Source organism: Rhinolophus ferrumequinum, chromosome 13 (assembly GCF_004115265.2).
Source record: "Rhinolophus ferrumequinum isolate MPI-CBG mRhiFer1 chromosome 13, mRhiFer1_v1.p, whole genome shotgun sequence".
Classification (NCBI taxonomy): domain Eukaryota; kingdom Metazoa; phylum Chordata; class Mammalia; order Chiroptera; family Rhinolophidae; genus Rhinolophus; species Rhinolophus ferrumequinum.
In genome coordinates, this window is record NC_046296.1 from 21,311,216 (window position 1) to 21,328,263 (window position 17,048).

Here is a 17,048-nt window from a genome sequence, read left to right on the forward strand (position 1 = left end):
GAGCTGGAAAGCAGCCAGAGACTAGAGGATAGGAAATGGCGTGGTTTGGCCTAAAGGGCTTACTTTGTCGACCCCTCCTAGTGAGAGTAAGTACTGTAGAATTGGTAGGGTGGCTGTGGAAGGTTTTACTGAGGAGTTAGGACTTGAGCAAGGATTTGAAGAATGGCCAGGATTTGACTAGCGGAGAGTGAGCAATTGAACACAAGGATAAACTAGGCAATATAGGGAATGTTCAGGGCCAATATTTATACACTTGGTTCCTCATTGACTAGATTCCTATTATAGGGGCATTTCTGAACCTAAAAAAACCAAGGTAGCCCCATCCTTAAGCTGATATCCAGTACCCTGGGTGAGTCTAGTCATCTCCCCTACCAGGGTTCGAGGGTGGGGCTGGGGGCCTTGGGTAATTGCTCTGCTTCTAACCTCCTTTCGGCCTGCCCTTGTAGTGTTAGATTGCTGAAGTTCACTTTCTGGCTTAATCACTGCGAGCCTCACTTCCCCATCTGTAACATGGGGATATTATTATACTGTTATTATGAGGATTAAGGTAATCCATGTAAAGTGCTGAGTACTCATAATAGTAAAAGCTCAGTAATGGTAGCTGTTGTTTTTGTAACCTCTAAATTAGACTGGAAATACTAAGCTGTTTTATTGGAATTATTTTAGGTTCTCAAAGTGAGTCTGTTCAGGATAGCTTGATTGTTTCATTTTGTGTGCCTGGATTAAACTGATGAGCTTTATAAAACAGCTGTAGATGGTAGCCGTCTTTGCCTGCCTCAGCTTTGTCTGTGGGGGACAGGTCTCCCCTGAGAATTCTTAATCACGCAAGTTGATGGCCATACTTCACACTGCCTGTGTGGTGAAAAAACTCAAGGTCAGAATTCTAGATTAAAGTGATTATAGGTTATTAGTGCCCCAGGTGCAGAAGCTTATCCTCTCTGCAAGAACAATGGACTTTAAACTCAGGCCTCAAAAGCTTTCCTCAGATGAATTCCAAGGAAGGAGCGTTAACAACAATGACAGAACCCTCTTACAACACTGCCATGAGTGAGACTCAGTAGGAATAAGAAACAGTCAACTGTATAGAATCAGTTTGCAGCAAAAACTTTAGGTATTGGATTTGCGTACACAGACCATAAGATAAACATTATATAATATATAATTTTATAAAAATTAAAGTGTAGAAGCAAGAGATTGTTACCATTGTCCAGACATTTTTAAAAGAACTGGTAGTAATAATAAGGCCTGGTATTTGGTGGCTCCTGTCCTGTTTCTGACAGTCTCTCTCTCTCTCTCTCTCTCTCTCTCTCTCTCTCTCTCTCACACACACACACACGCGCGCACACACACACATTTGTTGTATGTGTTTCTGTTTTTTTGGTTAATTCCAACCAACCAACACTTTCTGTACCAAACACCATGTTAGGCACTGGTAGAGAAGACTGGATACCTGTGCTTGTCCTTAAGGTACTTTCGGTCTACTTTTGACTTTGTTTTCCCAAAGGTGATCAGTCTTTGGAAGTCGGAAGACAAAAAACAAGCAGATTACAGACTTACTGGTCTAACACGATGTTTGGCTGCCATTTTACTGCCTACACACAGCCAAGTCTGTCCTCCTGTGTACTAGTCAGCCCAATTCACCTATAACAAAAATTAATCAATACATCTTGAGTACAGTAGTGCTTGCTGTCTTGGATTTGTTATTTCATTGGCAGAGTCCTTTGATACCAGGGAATTTTCTAGGTTCTGGTCTTTGTAAGCTCCCTTCTCCCCAGAGCTCCTAACTCACTGCCTAAAGAATTCACCTATACCATAAAAAGGCAAGGATAATACTTTAATAGGAAAACGGCTCATTGCCCACAGGCCTTTACTTGCTTTGCGAAGTAACTAAAACGCAATATTTCTTAATTGTGAAAATCCTAACCTCTTGTAGTAAAGAAATTGATGCATGTATTTATAAGACCCGACTGAAATAACTGACATCAGGAAAAGCGAAGCATTAAAGGAGCACAGAGAAGGAGCTCCATTTGTTTGAGTTGGGGCCTGAGGAACATTTCAAAGAAGAGGTTGCTTTTAAATTGGATTTGAAAGAGCAATGGGGTTTTGATACTTGGGGAAGGAGGTGGGAATCATAGAGAGCATTCTATACTGAAAGAAGGGCATGTGGAAAGATTCAGAGGCTTGAAAGTATAAGGACTGTTTCTGCAGAGGTGGGAAATGTGGCTGGAAATCTAAAAATATGGGACTCTTGCTTTCCCATTGTGGAGTTGCCTCTTTTTGCTACCTCCACTGTCATTTTCCCGTTGTTGTGCTCTTTTGTTCTACTTGGGGTGACCCCTGTTGAGATACTTGGAGGAGAATAACTTTCTTGTGCACATGAATGGGATTGTCAGAAATGTTTTGTTTATGTGAATGAGAACCAAAACTTCACACCCATTATTAAATAGTATCTTGGAATGGATGGTTGGGGAATGTTTTCCAGGTTGAAAATATCCTCTTGCATGACCGAGGCCACTACGTCCTGTGTGACTTCGGAAGCGCCACCAACAAATTCCAGAATCCACAAAATGAGGGAGTCAATGCAGTAGAAGATGAGATTAAGAAGTAAGCTTTTCCTCCTTTCTTGGAGTTTTGTCTATTTTATATCAGCAACTTTTCTTTCAGCATATGGAGGAGATGGCCAGCGTGAGAAGACAGTGATGCTAGTTCATGGCTCTTCTTCTCAGAGCGTCATGCTAGCAGTTGGGTAGTTTGATTTTAAGTGAGGCTGTGGAGCGGGTTCACAACCACTGATCAGCAGAGGAAAATGAAGGCCCCTTACAGCACTTGAGCCGTGTGCCTGCGGTCATTGTCTGTACGTATTTTGATTTACGTCACAGAGCCCTTAAAAAACTGAATGGTGCACACACCACAGAAATACTGTGATGTGTTTAAGTGGGATCACAACAACCGTGACATTGTTAATAAGTTGGATGTGCTTTCTACTGAACCCTGAATTGCTGGCTATTCCTTCCTTCTCATTAGGAGCTCACCTGCAAGAGAGTGGCATTAATGGTGAGTAGGGCTACTGAAATCTCCACTGACTTCCATGAGGAAAAGCTTTGTTAGATATTTGACTCCAGTGAGAACCTGACCTGTTTTCCCCAGTTGTGCAGAGTGTTGGACTTGCACAGGCAGCAGCACTCACTCTCACTACTAGTAAATCACCAGTGTCACGTGCCCACTCATACCTTGATCCTCTCTCCTTTCCGCATCACCCCTGGCAACCACGCAGAGGTATGCAAACTTCTGATCCAAGGCCCGAGTGGACCTAAACCACAGTACCTCTGGGCTCTAGAGACTGCAGCACAAGTCACGTGCTTGGTATCACCAAGACATACTCACTCTGAAGATGAGCTCAGACTCCTCTCTTCTTGAGCCAGAGATAAGAGGAAAACTTGTTTCAGCCCTATTCCAGCAGCGAAGAGCCATCCACCTCCCACCCAGCCCGGGCCCACTTTCTGCTGTTCTCCAGTGTCCTCGCCAGTATTACATCTAGGTGTCAAGCCACATTAAAGGGGATTACTATTTTTAAAAACATATCAGCAAATATAGTATCATAAAACAAGGATTTTCAGGAGAAGATTTTGTGATTTGAGGACCCAAGAAAAGTTGTTTTTAGAGTTTATTTAATGCCTTACTGTCTGGGTCCCCTCATGCTCTTAGACTAGTACTGCTGCTAGAGGGCCACCGGTGTGTACCAAGGACAGCTGTTCATTTTATCTGCTCTAACATTTCATGCTCTGTTCTACATACAGATTGCTCCCAGGGAACTCTATTTATGTATATATAAATTGTATTTCTGCTACCCCTGGTTTTTAATTATGTCATTGACATATTTAACAAAAAATGAATCTCTTGATTGTAGATACACAACGCTGTCCTATCGAGCACCAGAAATGGTCAACCTGTACAGTGGCAAAATCATCACTACGAAGGCAGACATTTGGGTAGGTGTCAAGTAACCTATCCACAGCTCAGATCTCAGCAGTCTTGACTGTAAACTCCCAAGTTCAATCCAGACAGTGCCACAGCAGGAGTGACCACTGTACCATATCGTCGTCTACTTATCCCTCAGGGTTATTCTTGAGATGACCTGCTACTGTTTGAAGCAGGGCAAAGAAAATTACTTTAGAGCTCTATGAACATTATTCAGGTGACCTGCCCATTTTTAGGTGGTTGTCACATATGTGTTAACTAGTTCTTAAGAGCAAAACAGTTGAAATACTTGTTCTTTATTGGAGCACAATTTGGTAATGATGTAAATAGTGTAACTCAGCAGCTTACTAGTGGCATTGGGTTCTAAATTCAAGTTACTGATAGGTTAATAGTGCATAGTTTTTAGATCTGCTAGTAAATTTGGACTGTGCCATTCTCTCAGTAGACCAATTTGTAGTTATGGTAAATAAACCACCAGTAGTAATCTGCTGTCTTTATTTTTTAGGCTCTTGGATGTTTATTGTATAAATTATGCTACTTCACTTTGCCATTTGGGGAGAGTCAGGTGGCAATATGTGATGGAAACTTCACAATTCCTGATAACTCTCGATACTCTCAAGACATGCACTGCTTAATTAGTAAGTATTTCAAGTTTGTAATTTCATATTTTTATCTCTAACTCATATTCAGTCTCTAGGAATGAATTGGAGGATAAAGGTATTAGATCCTAGGAGTGGTGGGTTAGATGCAAAGACAAAGAACTCAGATGGTGATGGTGGGTCACTCAAAGATGTCTAGTGACGGTAGAATGGTGGGGTTTTTTTGCTAGAAAAAAACCCAGAGTCTGTTTTATACCTGAGTCAGCCACCCAGGCAGAAACCCTAACTGTGCTTTGAGCAGTACAGTCCTGCCCTGTTCTCTTGCAGTCTGTATGAAAGCTCTGGTACCAAAGGAGTCCAGCTGACTCATATCAAGTGATAAGAAATTCATTTTTGCAAAACTAGAAGCAATTCAAATTAAAATGATTGCAATGCATTGGCTGAATACATAATTAAGACTGTAGAACTCTATAGAACTAGGTTTTTCCTCTCATTTAGGTTAATCACTGGATTTTAAAATTCCCCACTCTTTTGCGTTGTCATAGCAAGCATATGTGCTAATGTTCCTTAACCAGATGGCAGAATAAGCAATCTTTGCATAAGCCCCTGAGTAAAATGCTGAAGAAACAGAGATTTTTTATTTTTTTAATCACCTTTTTACATCGGTCAAGACATGTAGCATCTAAATTTTAACCATATGGATTATAAATTCTGAGCAACCCAGTTTGTGTCCTGGGTGGGGATGCACTGGAGAAAACAGAAGCCAGTGTGGGGCGGAGCATCTGACATTTTTGAGGGCCTACCTGTTCCTCATTTCATTCGTAACACCTTATGTAGTAAATATAATTATCCCCACTATACAAATGAGGAAACAAGCTGAGAAAATATAAGTAACTTTACCCAAGTTAACACAGTGATAACTTTTAAGTGACTCCCCACTCCAGTGTGCCACTTTTATCAATCAGCCTCTTTCATTTATTAAAAAAAAAAAGAGAGAGAGAGAGAGGGTATTTAAAGGACTGGAGAATGGGATTTAATGGTTTTGGATTGTTTTCAGAGATAAAGCATATATCTAGTCTAGAATTGCAAATGAGATTGGAAGGAAATATGGGAAAATGGCCAAATTTAATGCTAGAATGATTGGATTTTTGGTAATAATTTTTTTTCTTTTTAACATTTGTGCAGCAAATTCATGTTAGGCAAAACAACTCCATGAATGACTGTAACACGACATCTTTTCTAAAAACTCTGATCTATTTCAGTTTACAAACTATTTGAAGATTCTTCTGTCACCCTAAACTCACAGGTCTAAAATTAAATTTATTGTCACCCCACCCCACGTCCTTTTACTCCCAATTCAAGGTTCTCCTGTCCTGTTTTCAATTTCTATCAGTGGTGTCATCACTAAAGCCTGGATGACTGAAATTTAAGGTTTTCTTTGGATATGCCTTTCAAGAGAGAGGAAAGAGTATTTCCTAAGTGACATTAGTTCTTTCTTTGGCATTTCCCGTTTTCATTACGTTCTCTCTATTCTCATCACTGTCACGGTAGTATACACAGACTCTGTCAACTCATGCTTGTACTGGTGATTGGCTATAGCCACTCCCCTCCCTCTGCAGTTTATCCAACACACCTTCATCACAAGATTAATTTTATAAAATGCCACCCTATCATGTCCCTATGCAGTAAGCTTCATGGCCCAGATTCTTAGAGGCATTGAAGAGCCTTTGTATTCTGGCCCCATCCCTCCCCACCAGCCTTATTTCCCTGTTCTCTCTGACAGGGAAATCTCTGCTCTGCCTTCTGGCTCCTCTGGCTCCTTATAACAAGGCATTCTTTTGCCTTTCTCCAAGTCCGTCTTTGCTCAGACTGTTTTCCCACCTAGAACGTCTTTTTGTGTGCTTTCCCCTGACTGACTAAATTCTGTCCTGCCTTCAAGGACCAGCTCAAATCCTGCCTGTTCTGCAAGGCCTTCACTAGACTGCAGCCTCATCAATTTTTTTCTGAACTTGGTGTCTTTTGATTCCTTGAGTAATGAGTTCATTTGATTCCTTGAGTAATGAGTTGCCTTGCGTTGTTGTGTGTGTGTGTGTCTTCTTAAAGACTTTTTTTCTTGAGTATTTTTCCAGCTTCAGAAAGGGCAGCCGGAAACAGACAAGTGATCTATAGAGATCATGGTAAAAGTAGAGATGTATTTGTTATTTTTCTATTCCTTCTAGACTGGAAAACAGCTTATGTCTCCAACAGAAGAATAATAAATAAAATTATGAAATTTGAATTTGGGTTATAATTATCAAGAATAATCATTTGTTTAGCAAGATCACATGAACTAAGGAGGCCAGAAGCAAAAGACCATGTCACTTCCTAGGTACCAGAATTTTCATATTGAGAGCTTGAGTCCCTGTTGCCAGGCACGGAGTGTGAACTTCAAGTATCTTTGTTGTAATTCAAAAACTTTGTTATTTTCTTATGGATCTTAAAAATTTTAGCACAGGAGAGCTTCCCTTTCTGAGTAGCGGGGGGAAAGGGCTAATTGCACTTTCTGACTTTTATAGAAATAAAAGAGAAATAAAAATTTTAAAACAACAAAATTTTGGTAATAGAGAAATGATGCTTCCTAGCTCATGTACTAACTGTTAGGGTATTATTAAAAAAGTTCACATGTTTGTTTTAGGGTATATGTTGGAACCAGACCCTGACAAAAGGCCGGATATTTACCAGGTCTCCTACTTCTCATTTAAATTACTCAAGAAAGAATGCCCAATTCCAAATGTACAGGTATGTGAAAGGTGCTTCTTTAGGGGAAGTAAATATAATTGACTTGTCATTTAGAAATTCCTAGGGTGTTAATCAGTTGTTTAAATGAATGTAGATGTCCCTTGCTTTGTCTAGTAGGGGACATTCAGACCAAACTAACTATGAAGGATTTGCTACAAAGAGAATCCAATTTTCCCATAGAATTTAATGACAAAACTGAGGCAGTTACACTGAAGAAAAAAAAAATGTCCTAGGGATTGAGTTGAGCACTTTGGGTGACGATTGAAAGATTGACCAAACTGTTGTCTTGTCCACTTTCCCAGTTCACTGAGAGCCAGGTGACTGGGTGTTTCCCTAGAGGTGGTTAGGCAGCCGCCTTCCTGAGACAAAGCCCTGGACTTGTCCCCCTGCCGGCTGGAACGTGCGCCCCTTGTCCCTTTTCTCCTGCGTTGCAGCAGAGCTTTCTTGCTTGTGCTTCTGCTGCTGGCCACCTATGACTCACCCTCCTTTCCTCTACCCGCCCCCCACACGTCAGGACACAGGAATGTTTTCTACACTTAGTAATCCTAAATTCTACGCGTACCATTTTCAGAGTACAATTCTTGCAAACACCCTTTTTGCAGTGTTGATGTATTTTTCATATTTTAGTATGATCCAACTCTCGAATATTTCACTAATGGATGCCATGATAAATAAGTGCTCATCTGAACTTATCTTGCCTGTTTGTCCAATAATGAACTTCTGAAGTCGTTATTGGGGATTGAGGGTGCTAATAAATAACATTCCACTTTCACTCCCACATTTAGATCAGATGTGGGAATCATTCAGGTGGAGCTCAGAATATTGATTTTAATACTAATAAGACTGAGTCAGAGCAGTAGCTTGACCAGTCAGGCTCCCTGGTATTATAGCCACATGACTAAGCAGTGAGCACCTGGTTCCATAGAGACAAGCTCTTCTCTAGAGGAGGGAGGGTAAGGGCCAGCCAGAGGTGCTCACCTTTTCCTCCCAATCTTTCAGTCAAACAAGTTACACCTCCTCCCTTGGGAGAGGAACACTTAGAGGTTGGAAGAGAAGCTTGGAGACATTTTCTGCAGAAATCAACCCCACCTGGAAAGCATGAAGGAAAGGGGACATCCCTGTTAAGAACCGTTTTATTAGTACTAATATTCCATTTGTCAGGTTTCCCACAGTAAATCAGGGATATTGTACAGTAACCTACATGACCGTGTTTTCTTTTACTGACCCACTTTCCCATTCATAAAGTTAAGTAACATGAAACATAATTGGAAGCATTCAGGTTGGTAACTACTTTTTAAAAAGTCAGCTCACAAGTCTCAAGTCATTTGGTACTTGCTCAGCAGTGGTAAACAGTTTTCCCGTGGTTAGGGACAGCGGTGCTCCCTCGAGAGATGTTGTTAGATGGATGATGTGAACCCTTGCTAGAGGAATTCTGCTTGGCTTGTGGATTGAATAGTGCCTCCCGTGCTGGGAAGAGCTGCTGGCTCAGCAACGACATACACGGTAGCTGTGGTGTTCTCCCAGCACTCTGCCTGGAAGACTGAACACACCCTGATTTGACACACTAGTCAGCTCTGACTTCTCTAAGATCTAGCTGAGAACTTAAATAGTAATATAGGGTATAGACATTTCTTTCCATTCCGTTTATAACATGACTTCTAAGCTGTGCAGTAGGAAGAAAAGGGAACTGAGAACAAGCCCCAGTGACTTTAGCCGGTACAGAAGGTTGAGAATGATGGCGGAAGAGTGTGCTGTACTCAGGCTGATCTATCCTCTTCTCAGATACTTGCCTCCCTCACTGGGACTGAGTCCCGTGGGATATGCTTTTGGTTAACTTCCCTCCCCTCTACCAGAGATCAGGGTCAGGAAACCACTCCAGAAGACCCCGACACATTTTTCCATCAGCCCAGTTATGCTGGTTATTCTTTCACAAAGAAATCTGTGATGTCTTTTTTTAAAATTTTCCCTTTCAATTCTATAGAACTCTCCTATTCCTGCAAAGCTTCCTGAACCCGTGAAAGCCAGTGAGGCAGCTGCAAAGAAGACCCAGCCAAAGGCCAGGTAAGAAATGCCTTAGTGCTCATGCTTGGTAGCAGGTGGGGGAGAGAGGGGCGTGCCTTATATCTCTTAGGTCTTCTAATAGCACCGTCAGAGGCTGCACAGAACTAGAAAGCAAGCTCTGTCTCCTCTAGGCAAAAGCTGTTCTTTGGCAGTACAAGGAGGAATATAATGAAATACAGGGATCTACATGTGAAAGGGAATCAAGAACTCCACAGCTGTTTCCTTTGCTTGGGAGTAGGCGCAGGGGCATTCAGAGATGAGGCAACAGCAGACTTTAGATATTACTAATACAGGAGTGTCCTAAACAGGTGTCCTGGCCTTTGTTTAGCCTCCTTCAGCGCCCTAAGCCTCCACCTCCTTTTCCTTCTTACTTTCTGTGGCCCTGGCCACGTTAGGAATGTAAGGTCAAAGCACTGAGTCCATGAACAGCAGAAGAGCCTGTGGATCTGAGCTGATCACATTCTGTGTAACATAAGGTCTTCCAAGAAGCAGATGCTAAGAGGATTAAAGAAGCTAGGATTTTACTTGGGGAAATGCACCTGTAAATACGGAGAGAAAATAGGGAGGGAGCCCGGAAGAGCTGGGAGAGCCATCAGGAGGCAACGTAAGTCTGACCCAAAGAGAGGAAGGAGAATGTTGGGTGGAAATAACCTAGGAATTGCCGTACAATTTAGGAAGGTTCACCAAAAGTGTCAGGGAGTCCTCGAGCCAAAGTCAGCCTGCAGAGTCCCGTGTCTCCCAGGACCCGACCTGCCTTACTATCCCTGTGTCTAGGAAGGTAAGGCTGGGAGCAGCCCACGGGAAGCGTGGCAAGCACAGCACTGGATTTCAGGAGTGCAGCCCCTGGGTCACTTGGTCTTTTACACTCTTTACAATTGAAGTTCTTCAGGGCACATCCTCATGGCTGCCATGCCTTCCAAATGGCAGATTCTGAGGGTAATCCCGGAAACGTTTATACCCCTCTTTTCTCCACACTCCCGTGGCAAGGAAACGTTAGCAGCAAACTGTCAACAATATACCCTAGATGGGAATATGTGAATTTTAATAGAATAGTGAAGTAACTTCTACATTTAAAAAACAAACAAACAAAAAAACCTTGAATATTTATACAATGCATGCTGATGTGGCTCGAAAGTAATGAGACTTTGGTTTTTAATAAATTTAGCAAACTGTATCCATGTTGTTACTTTGTAAGCTGTTTATTTCTTATATAAGTCTGCCATGCTCACCTCTGGGAATGGCTTTTGGGGCTGATTTAATAGCTTAGTATTTGGGGTTTATGGCCATTTGTACTAGGCCTAAACATGGTATATACTGGAGGCTAAGCAAGAATCCATTCCCACAAAGCACACACATTTATAAAAATCATAGTAACAGCTAACATTTGGTCCTCTATTGTGTAAAATGGAGAAAATAATATCTACATCATAAGATAGGTGTGAATACCAAATGCATCAATGACTGTGAAACTTTTTTATAAACTGTCGAGTGCCCAAAGTGTTAGTTTGTATGGACCTCAATAATGCTGCCAGAATACACAGACCTTACAGCCAAGAGATTTGGATCTAAGTCGTCCTATCTATAATTTACAATGATTCATTTGCATTCTCATATTTGCTCCCCAATCCTGACAGGTGGGTTTTTCTTTTTCACTCTATATTCTTTTTTTTTTTTTTTTTAATCGGGGAAGGGGAATAGGTCTTTATTGGGGAACAGTGTGTACTTCAGGACTTTTTTTCCAAGTCAAGTTGCTGTCCTTTCAGTCTTAGTTTTGGAGGGTGCAGCTCAGGTCCAGTTGCCGTTGCTAGTTGCAGGGGGCGCTGCCCACCATCCCTTAAGGGACTCGAGGAATTGAACTGGCAACCTTGTGGTTGAGAGCCCGTGCTCCAACCAACTGAGCCATCCGAGAGGCAGCTCAGCTCAAGGTACACCGTGTTCAATCTTAGTTGCAGGGGGCAGAAGCCCACCATCCCTTGCAGGACTCGAGGAGTTGAACTGGCAACCTTGTGGTTGAGAGCCCACTGGCCCATGTGGGAATCGAACCGGCAGCCTTCGGAGTTAGGAGCATGGGGCTCCAACTGCCTGAGCCACCGGGGCGGCCCTTTTCACTCTATTCTTGAAGTAGCCACTATTCACTGAGGTGTCATATATATCAGATACCATACTAGATCCTTTGCATAAATGACTTTTTTCCCCTTGAAACAAAACTTTTATGAGTTGTTATTTTCATTTTACAGATGAGGAAACAGACTCAAAATTGTAAGTTGCCCAAGGTAGGTAGGTAGTTAATGTGCACTGAGGGAAAGAACCAGACTCACAGACCCACGCTTTCTACTCTGTACGTTAAGTGATTCACCCCAGATCACACAGATAGGACAACTTAGAACCAGATATCCTGGCTTCAAGTATTTCCTCACAGCATGTTGATGCCCGTGCAAACGAACATTTGACCACTCTTCATTTGATAAGTGTTTCATAGTCATTGGTGTATTTGATGTTCACATCCACCCCATGATGTAGGTATTATTTTCTCCATTTTGCACATAAGGGACCAAGGCTAAAAGAGATTACATGACATGCCCATTATCACGCAGTTAGTAGGTAAGGAGCTAGAGGTCAAATAGAGTTTTCTTTGGCTCCAAATCCCAATGGTCTTTACGATGTTACCCTTAAAAGAAATCCAGTGTGGAAGTTTTTAGCATTGGGTTTTCTACAGAAGTCTGTTCACCTCTCTCACCCGTGGCTTTATCTTTCTAACACCTTTCTCAGCATCTGTCCCATTTCCCTTCCCACCTCCCTTCCCCAGGTTGCAGCCTCCCCAAATGTGGTAGCTTTTATATTATCAGTCCTTCACCTAGCATAGGAGCATCCGTCTAGCAGGATGCCAGTGAAATCAAAGCCTCAGGGTCCAGAGTGGACATACCTTGAAGGTATGTCACAGGGAAGGACATGCGGCCAGTTGCTCTGCTTCCTGTTTTGCATTTCATGGAGGCTGTGTCTGACATATTTTGGAAATTTTCCTGAAGCTGGTTTGTTTTGGCCGTAACCTCAGCTGCACTCCCTAAAGTGCATTTTCAAAGGATGACCACACTGATCTGTGTTAGGTAGTGGCCAGCTGCCTAGACTGCTCTAGATGGATGGGAATCAGCACCCAGGCTTTAGCAGCATCACGAGGAGCAAGCAGAGCACACAGCATTCCTCCCTGTACTAACTTGCATTAGATTTGGCTGTGAGTCACAGAAAGCCCAAAACGACAATGGCTTATATAAGATAGATGGTTATTTTTTTTCTCTCAAGTAAACAAAGTCTGGAGGTAAGTAGTCCAGTGCTGGTAGGACAGTTCTGCTCCCCCGAAGCCCTCAGGCGGCCACCAGTCTACCATCCCTATGGTTTTGGCCATGACCTCATGAACCAATGTGGTAGCATCCTGCTCCAAGCAGCAGGATCAAGGAATGGCCAAAGAAGAAGAGAAACAAAGGGCATGCACCAGGTATTTCTTAAGGTTTGCAGAAACTGCCGCATAAGAATCTGCCACATGGAATCTTGTATCTCATGTAAGGCTAGAACTTAGACACATGGCCGCACCTGATAGCAAGAGAGACTGGGCAGTGGGATTTTCACTCTGGTTGACCCTATGCCCAGCTAAATATTACATTACCATGGAAAAAAACCAATGTGAATATTTGTCACACTCCCCAAGTCCATTATCTTGAATTATTATTCCTTCTGGTTGTCTTATTGGATTAGCTCATTTACATTTTATTGTAGAGAGACCGTTTTGACAGCTAGTTCTAATCATGTTTGAGTTCCCTGTACATCTGAAAACCATCCTTTTTGTATCATCCCCCAAGTGTATTCTGGGAAATCCTAGAAAGTACTAGGTAAAAGGGTCCAAAGGTCAAATAAGTTTGAGAAACACTGTATTTTATACAGTGTTCTCTTTGAGGTTTTCCGTACATATTCACACAGGTAAAATTCTGATGGAAAGAAATCTGCTCAATATTTTTATCAGTATGTTACAAGTTATTTACCCATGAAGTCTGTATTCATAACATCTAATAACACATAACACCCTCTGGGAAATGTTGATTAAGCAGACCTGGAAGCTTTGGATGAGTGTGGACAGGAAAGCTAATCTTGTACTCTTTCTGCTCCTCCCCCATTTTCCCACACTTTAACGCAATCTTTGTTTTTTCTTCTCCTTGTCTAGACTGACAGATCCCATTCCCACCACAGAGACTTCTATTGCGCCCCGCCAGAGGCCTAAAGCCGGGCAGACTCAGCCGAACCCAGGAATCCTTCCCATCCAGCCAGCCCTGACACCTCGAAAGAGAGCCACGGTTCAGCCCCCACCTCAGGCTGGAGGTCAGTTCGGGTAGTTTGAAATTTGGTATACCTCCTTGTTATCCTGGACAATAGAGAAGTCTTAGAAAGCCTGGTTTTGCTTCAGGGGTAGGATGCAGAGAGGCACATAAAGTATAACAGTTTTCCTTGAGGAACAAAAGGTGAGCTGCCATTGAAATCGTACAGCAAGAGGACAGCAAACGGGGAGGCCTGTCATTGAAATCGGTGGGGGATCTCCAAGACCACTGAAGCCTGCTGTCTCTATTTTTTTTCTAGTCTTGGCCCTGATTTTGTGGCTTGGTCCACTTGTCCCATACCTACCTATTTATTTCATAGACTTCTCTTTGCCTTTAAAGAAGCAAGACTCACCTCTTTTTGACATAGAAGAATTATTTCTGTGATGCTGTCTCTTGAATTACCTGTCACCGCTCCATGTTTTGGTATTCTGTTTCTAATGAGGTGACTGAGTATAATTTCATAAAGCGGATTGATCCAAAGTATCAAGTAACTGAACTCAGACATCACTTCCCCTATTCACTGCTTTTGGTGAATTTGGTGGCCGTCTACTTATAGCCAGGCATCCAGACTGAGGTTTTGTAACCTGCATGCAAAACATCAAAGGATGCTTTTATTCTGCAGCATGCCAGCAAGTGCAAAGATTGTGTTTATATACAATAGCATCAAAGGCCAACTGAATTTGTAGATACTCAGGATGTTGACTAAAGGAGTAATTGACTAAATGGGATGGTGAATAAGGGAAGACTTTCTGAAGGAGGGAAGTATTGAATCTTGTTTGGAAAAATATGAAGCACACAGATTAGCAAGAAGGAAAGACCTTCCAGGTACAAAGACAGTGAGGAGCACTTATCACCTGGTTTCTTGCTTTGGCAAGAAAGAAAGCCAGTTTTGTCCAGAAGAGTTCTGAGCCCTTATATAGAGTTCATTCTCCTTGCAGGATCCAGCAATCAGCCTGGCCTTTTAGCTACTGTTCCCCAACCAAAAACCCAGCCCCCAGCCAGCCAACCTCTACCACAATCTCAGCCCAAGCAGCCACAGGCTCCGCCCACCCCACAGCAGACACCTTCCACTCCAGCCCAGGGCCTGCCCACTCAGGCCCAGGCCACACCCCAGCACCAGCAGCAGCTCTTCCTCAAGCAGCAACCACAGCCACAGCCACAGCAGCCGCCGCAGCCACAGCCACAGCCACAGCCACAGCCGCCAGCAGGCACGTTGTACCAGCCGCCACAGCAGGCCCAGGCTCCACAGGTAAGGCGGTCAGAGTCTGACCCACGCTTTGCATATCAGAGCCGTCACTGTGGAAAGGCCCACGAGGTACAGGAGCCTTCCTGAGGAAGACAGCCATTAACCATCACATCAGTGCTTCTCCCACATGCAGGTACCATGAAGCATTGCATGATGGAGCAGTCTGGATCCCTTTCACCTTTCTTCTCAGGCCATGGGAATTCTTTACCTCACTGAAGAACCTCAGGGAGGGAACTTATTTTTAAGGACTCTCTGTTTTTCTTTTTCTAACGTAATTACAATACCATTATATACTGGAGGAAAAAACCAATTTCTTATCATCAAATGTCTACTAGTGTTTAACTCTTTCTTGTGTCTCATAATTGAAGTTTGCTTCTTTGAATCAGTATCCAAACAAGGTCCACATATTGTATTTAGTTGTGATATACTTGTTTTCTCTCATTATCTTGATTTTTTTTCATATTTTTTACTATGAACATACTCATTTCAAATGATTAATACATCTTTTATCTTTTAAGTCCCCTTATAACCACAGGTGCCCTCTTCCTCTCTTTTCCCCCCTCTATCATTTGTGTTTTGTTTTTTGAAGAAACTGGGTCACTTGTCCATAGAATTTTCCATATTCTGGATCTGGCTGACAGCATCCCTGTCGTTCTCTTTAATATGTTTCTCCATCCCCTGTGTAAACTGGTAATTTCCTGAGGCTTGCTCAGTATTCAGTTCAGTTTGATTGTTCTTTGTTTTTCTGGTTATATCACACCAGAGGCATGTATTACGTCTGTTGTCCTCTCTCTTAATAATGTTAAGAGCCATCAATGTTCCCCATCAGCTTAGCAGCCATTGCTGATCGTTTCCTAAGTCCATTCATTCATTAGCGATGGAAAAATGGTGCTATTCTAGCATTCCCTCTTCATTTAGGGGCTAGAATTTTTTTATGAGGAACTTTTTTCATCAAGTATTTGATTATCACGAGGTACTGTTTATACAGAAACGGCAAGAAAAATGCGTGATTCTTTCTCCATATGTTTACCAGTTTTCAGAATGAATTTGTTCCTAGTTATCATCCAAAGGTAGATAGTGAGGTTTTTGTTTTATTTTAGTATTGTTATGAACTCGTAGATCTTAGCATATTTGATATGTTTCCATACATTGTAGTTTTAAAATTTTTGTTTATTTTGATGCTCAAATTGTCCCAAATTTGGCCAGTGGAAGTCTCTTCAGATTGACTCCTGGGTCCTTTGGCTGTGACTCCAGTAGTCTTTATGGTTTCCTTGCTATTTGGTGTAACGGGGGATTCCAGGCTCAGGCTGCCCTTGACCTGGAATCAGCCATTTCTCTAAGGAACTCCATTTCCTTCTCATGGAAGTGATATTTGGAGACCACTGTCTTGGTGCTAGGGATACTCATTTGCTAATGGGTTAGTTATTTCTTGTCATTTTGTTCTGCTCAGTTTCAGGCTGTACACCCAGCAACCCAGCAACCAGCAGTTGCCCAGTTCCCTGTGGTGTCCCAAGGAGGCTCCCAACAGCAGCTGATACAGAACTTCTACCAGCAGCCGCCACAGCAGCAGCCGCAGCAGCCGCCGCCGGCCACAGCCCTGCACCAGCAGCAGCTGCTGACTCAGCAGGCCGCCTTGCAGCAGAAGCCGGCCGTGGCGGCAGTACAGCAGCCCCAGGCACAGCCGGCCGCCGCTGCGCAGCCGCCCCCTGCCCAGGAGCCAGCGGTAAGGACCAGCCAGGGCTCAGAGCAAAAGCAGGAGATGAGCATGCAGCGAGGCCGTGGGAAAGAGGCGGTAACAGATGGTGTGGTGGCCTCTGGACTGGGGCCACGCAGCTTCCCCAGCGGTTAAAATATTTGCCCTTTTCTTGATGTACCCTACAGTGGCATGAGGTATTCTGTAGGTGAGAGAGGTTTTAGAAAACATGATTTCTAGGCCACCAATGAAGATGAACATTCTTATTTATCACTTTGAAAGTAGGCTGGTGGAAAGAGCTGTTTATTGTCTCTTGTGTTGAAAAGTGAATG

The 17,048-nt window shown here is 42.9% G+C and overlaps 1 protein-coding gene across 13 annotated transcripts in view; it reads left to right on the top strand.

The window, feature by feature from the left end:
* AAK1 (AP2 associated kinase 1) overlaps positions 1-17,048 on the top strand; it is a 160,073-nt gene that overhangs the window by 99,994 nt on the left and 43,031 nt on the right. For all 13 annotated transcript variants that reach the window (XM_033124376.1, XM_033124381.1, XM_033124380.1 and 10 more), the window contains 8 exons: positions 2,483-2,604; positions 3,908-3,989; positions 4,484-4,616; positions 7,252-7,355; positions 9,337-9,416; positions 13,627-13,781; positions 14,716-15,026; positions 16,474-16,746. In XM_033124376.1, coding sequence (XP_032980267.1) covers positions 2,483-2,604; positions 3,908-3,989; positions 4,484-4,616; positions 7,252-7,355; positions 9,337-9,416; positions 13,627-13,781; positions 14,716-15,026; positions 16,474-16,746 — 1,260 coding nt within the window. The remainder of the gene's footprint in view (positions 1-2,482; positions 2,605-3,907; positions 3,990-4,483; positions 4,617-7,251; positions 7,356-9,336; positions 9,417-13,626; positions 13,782-14,715; positions 15,027-16,473; positions 16,747-17,048) is intronic.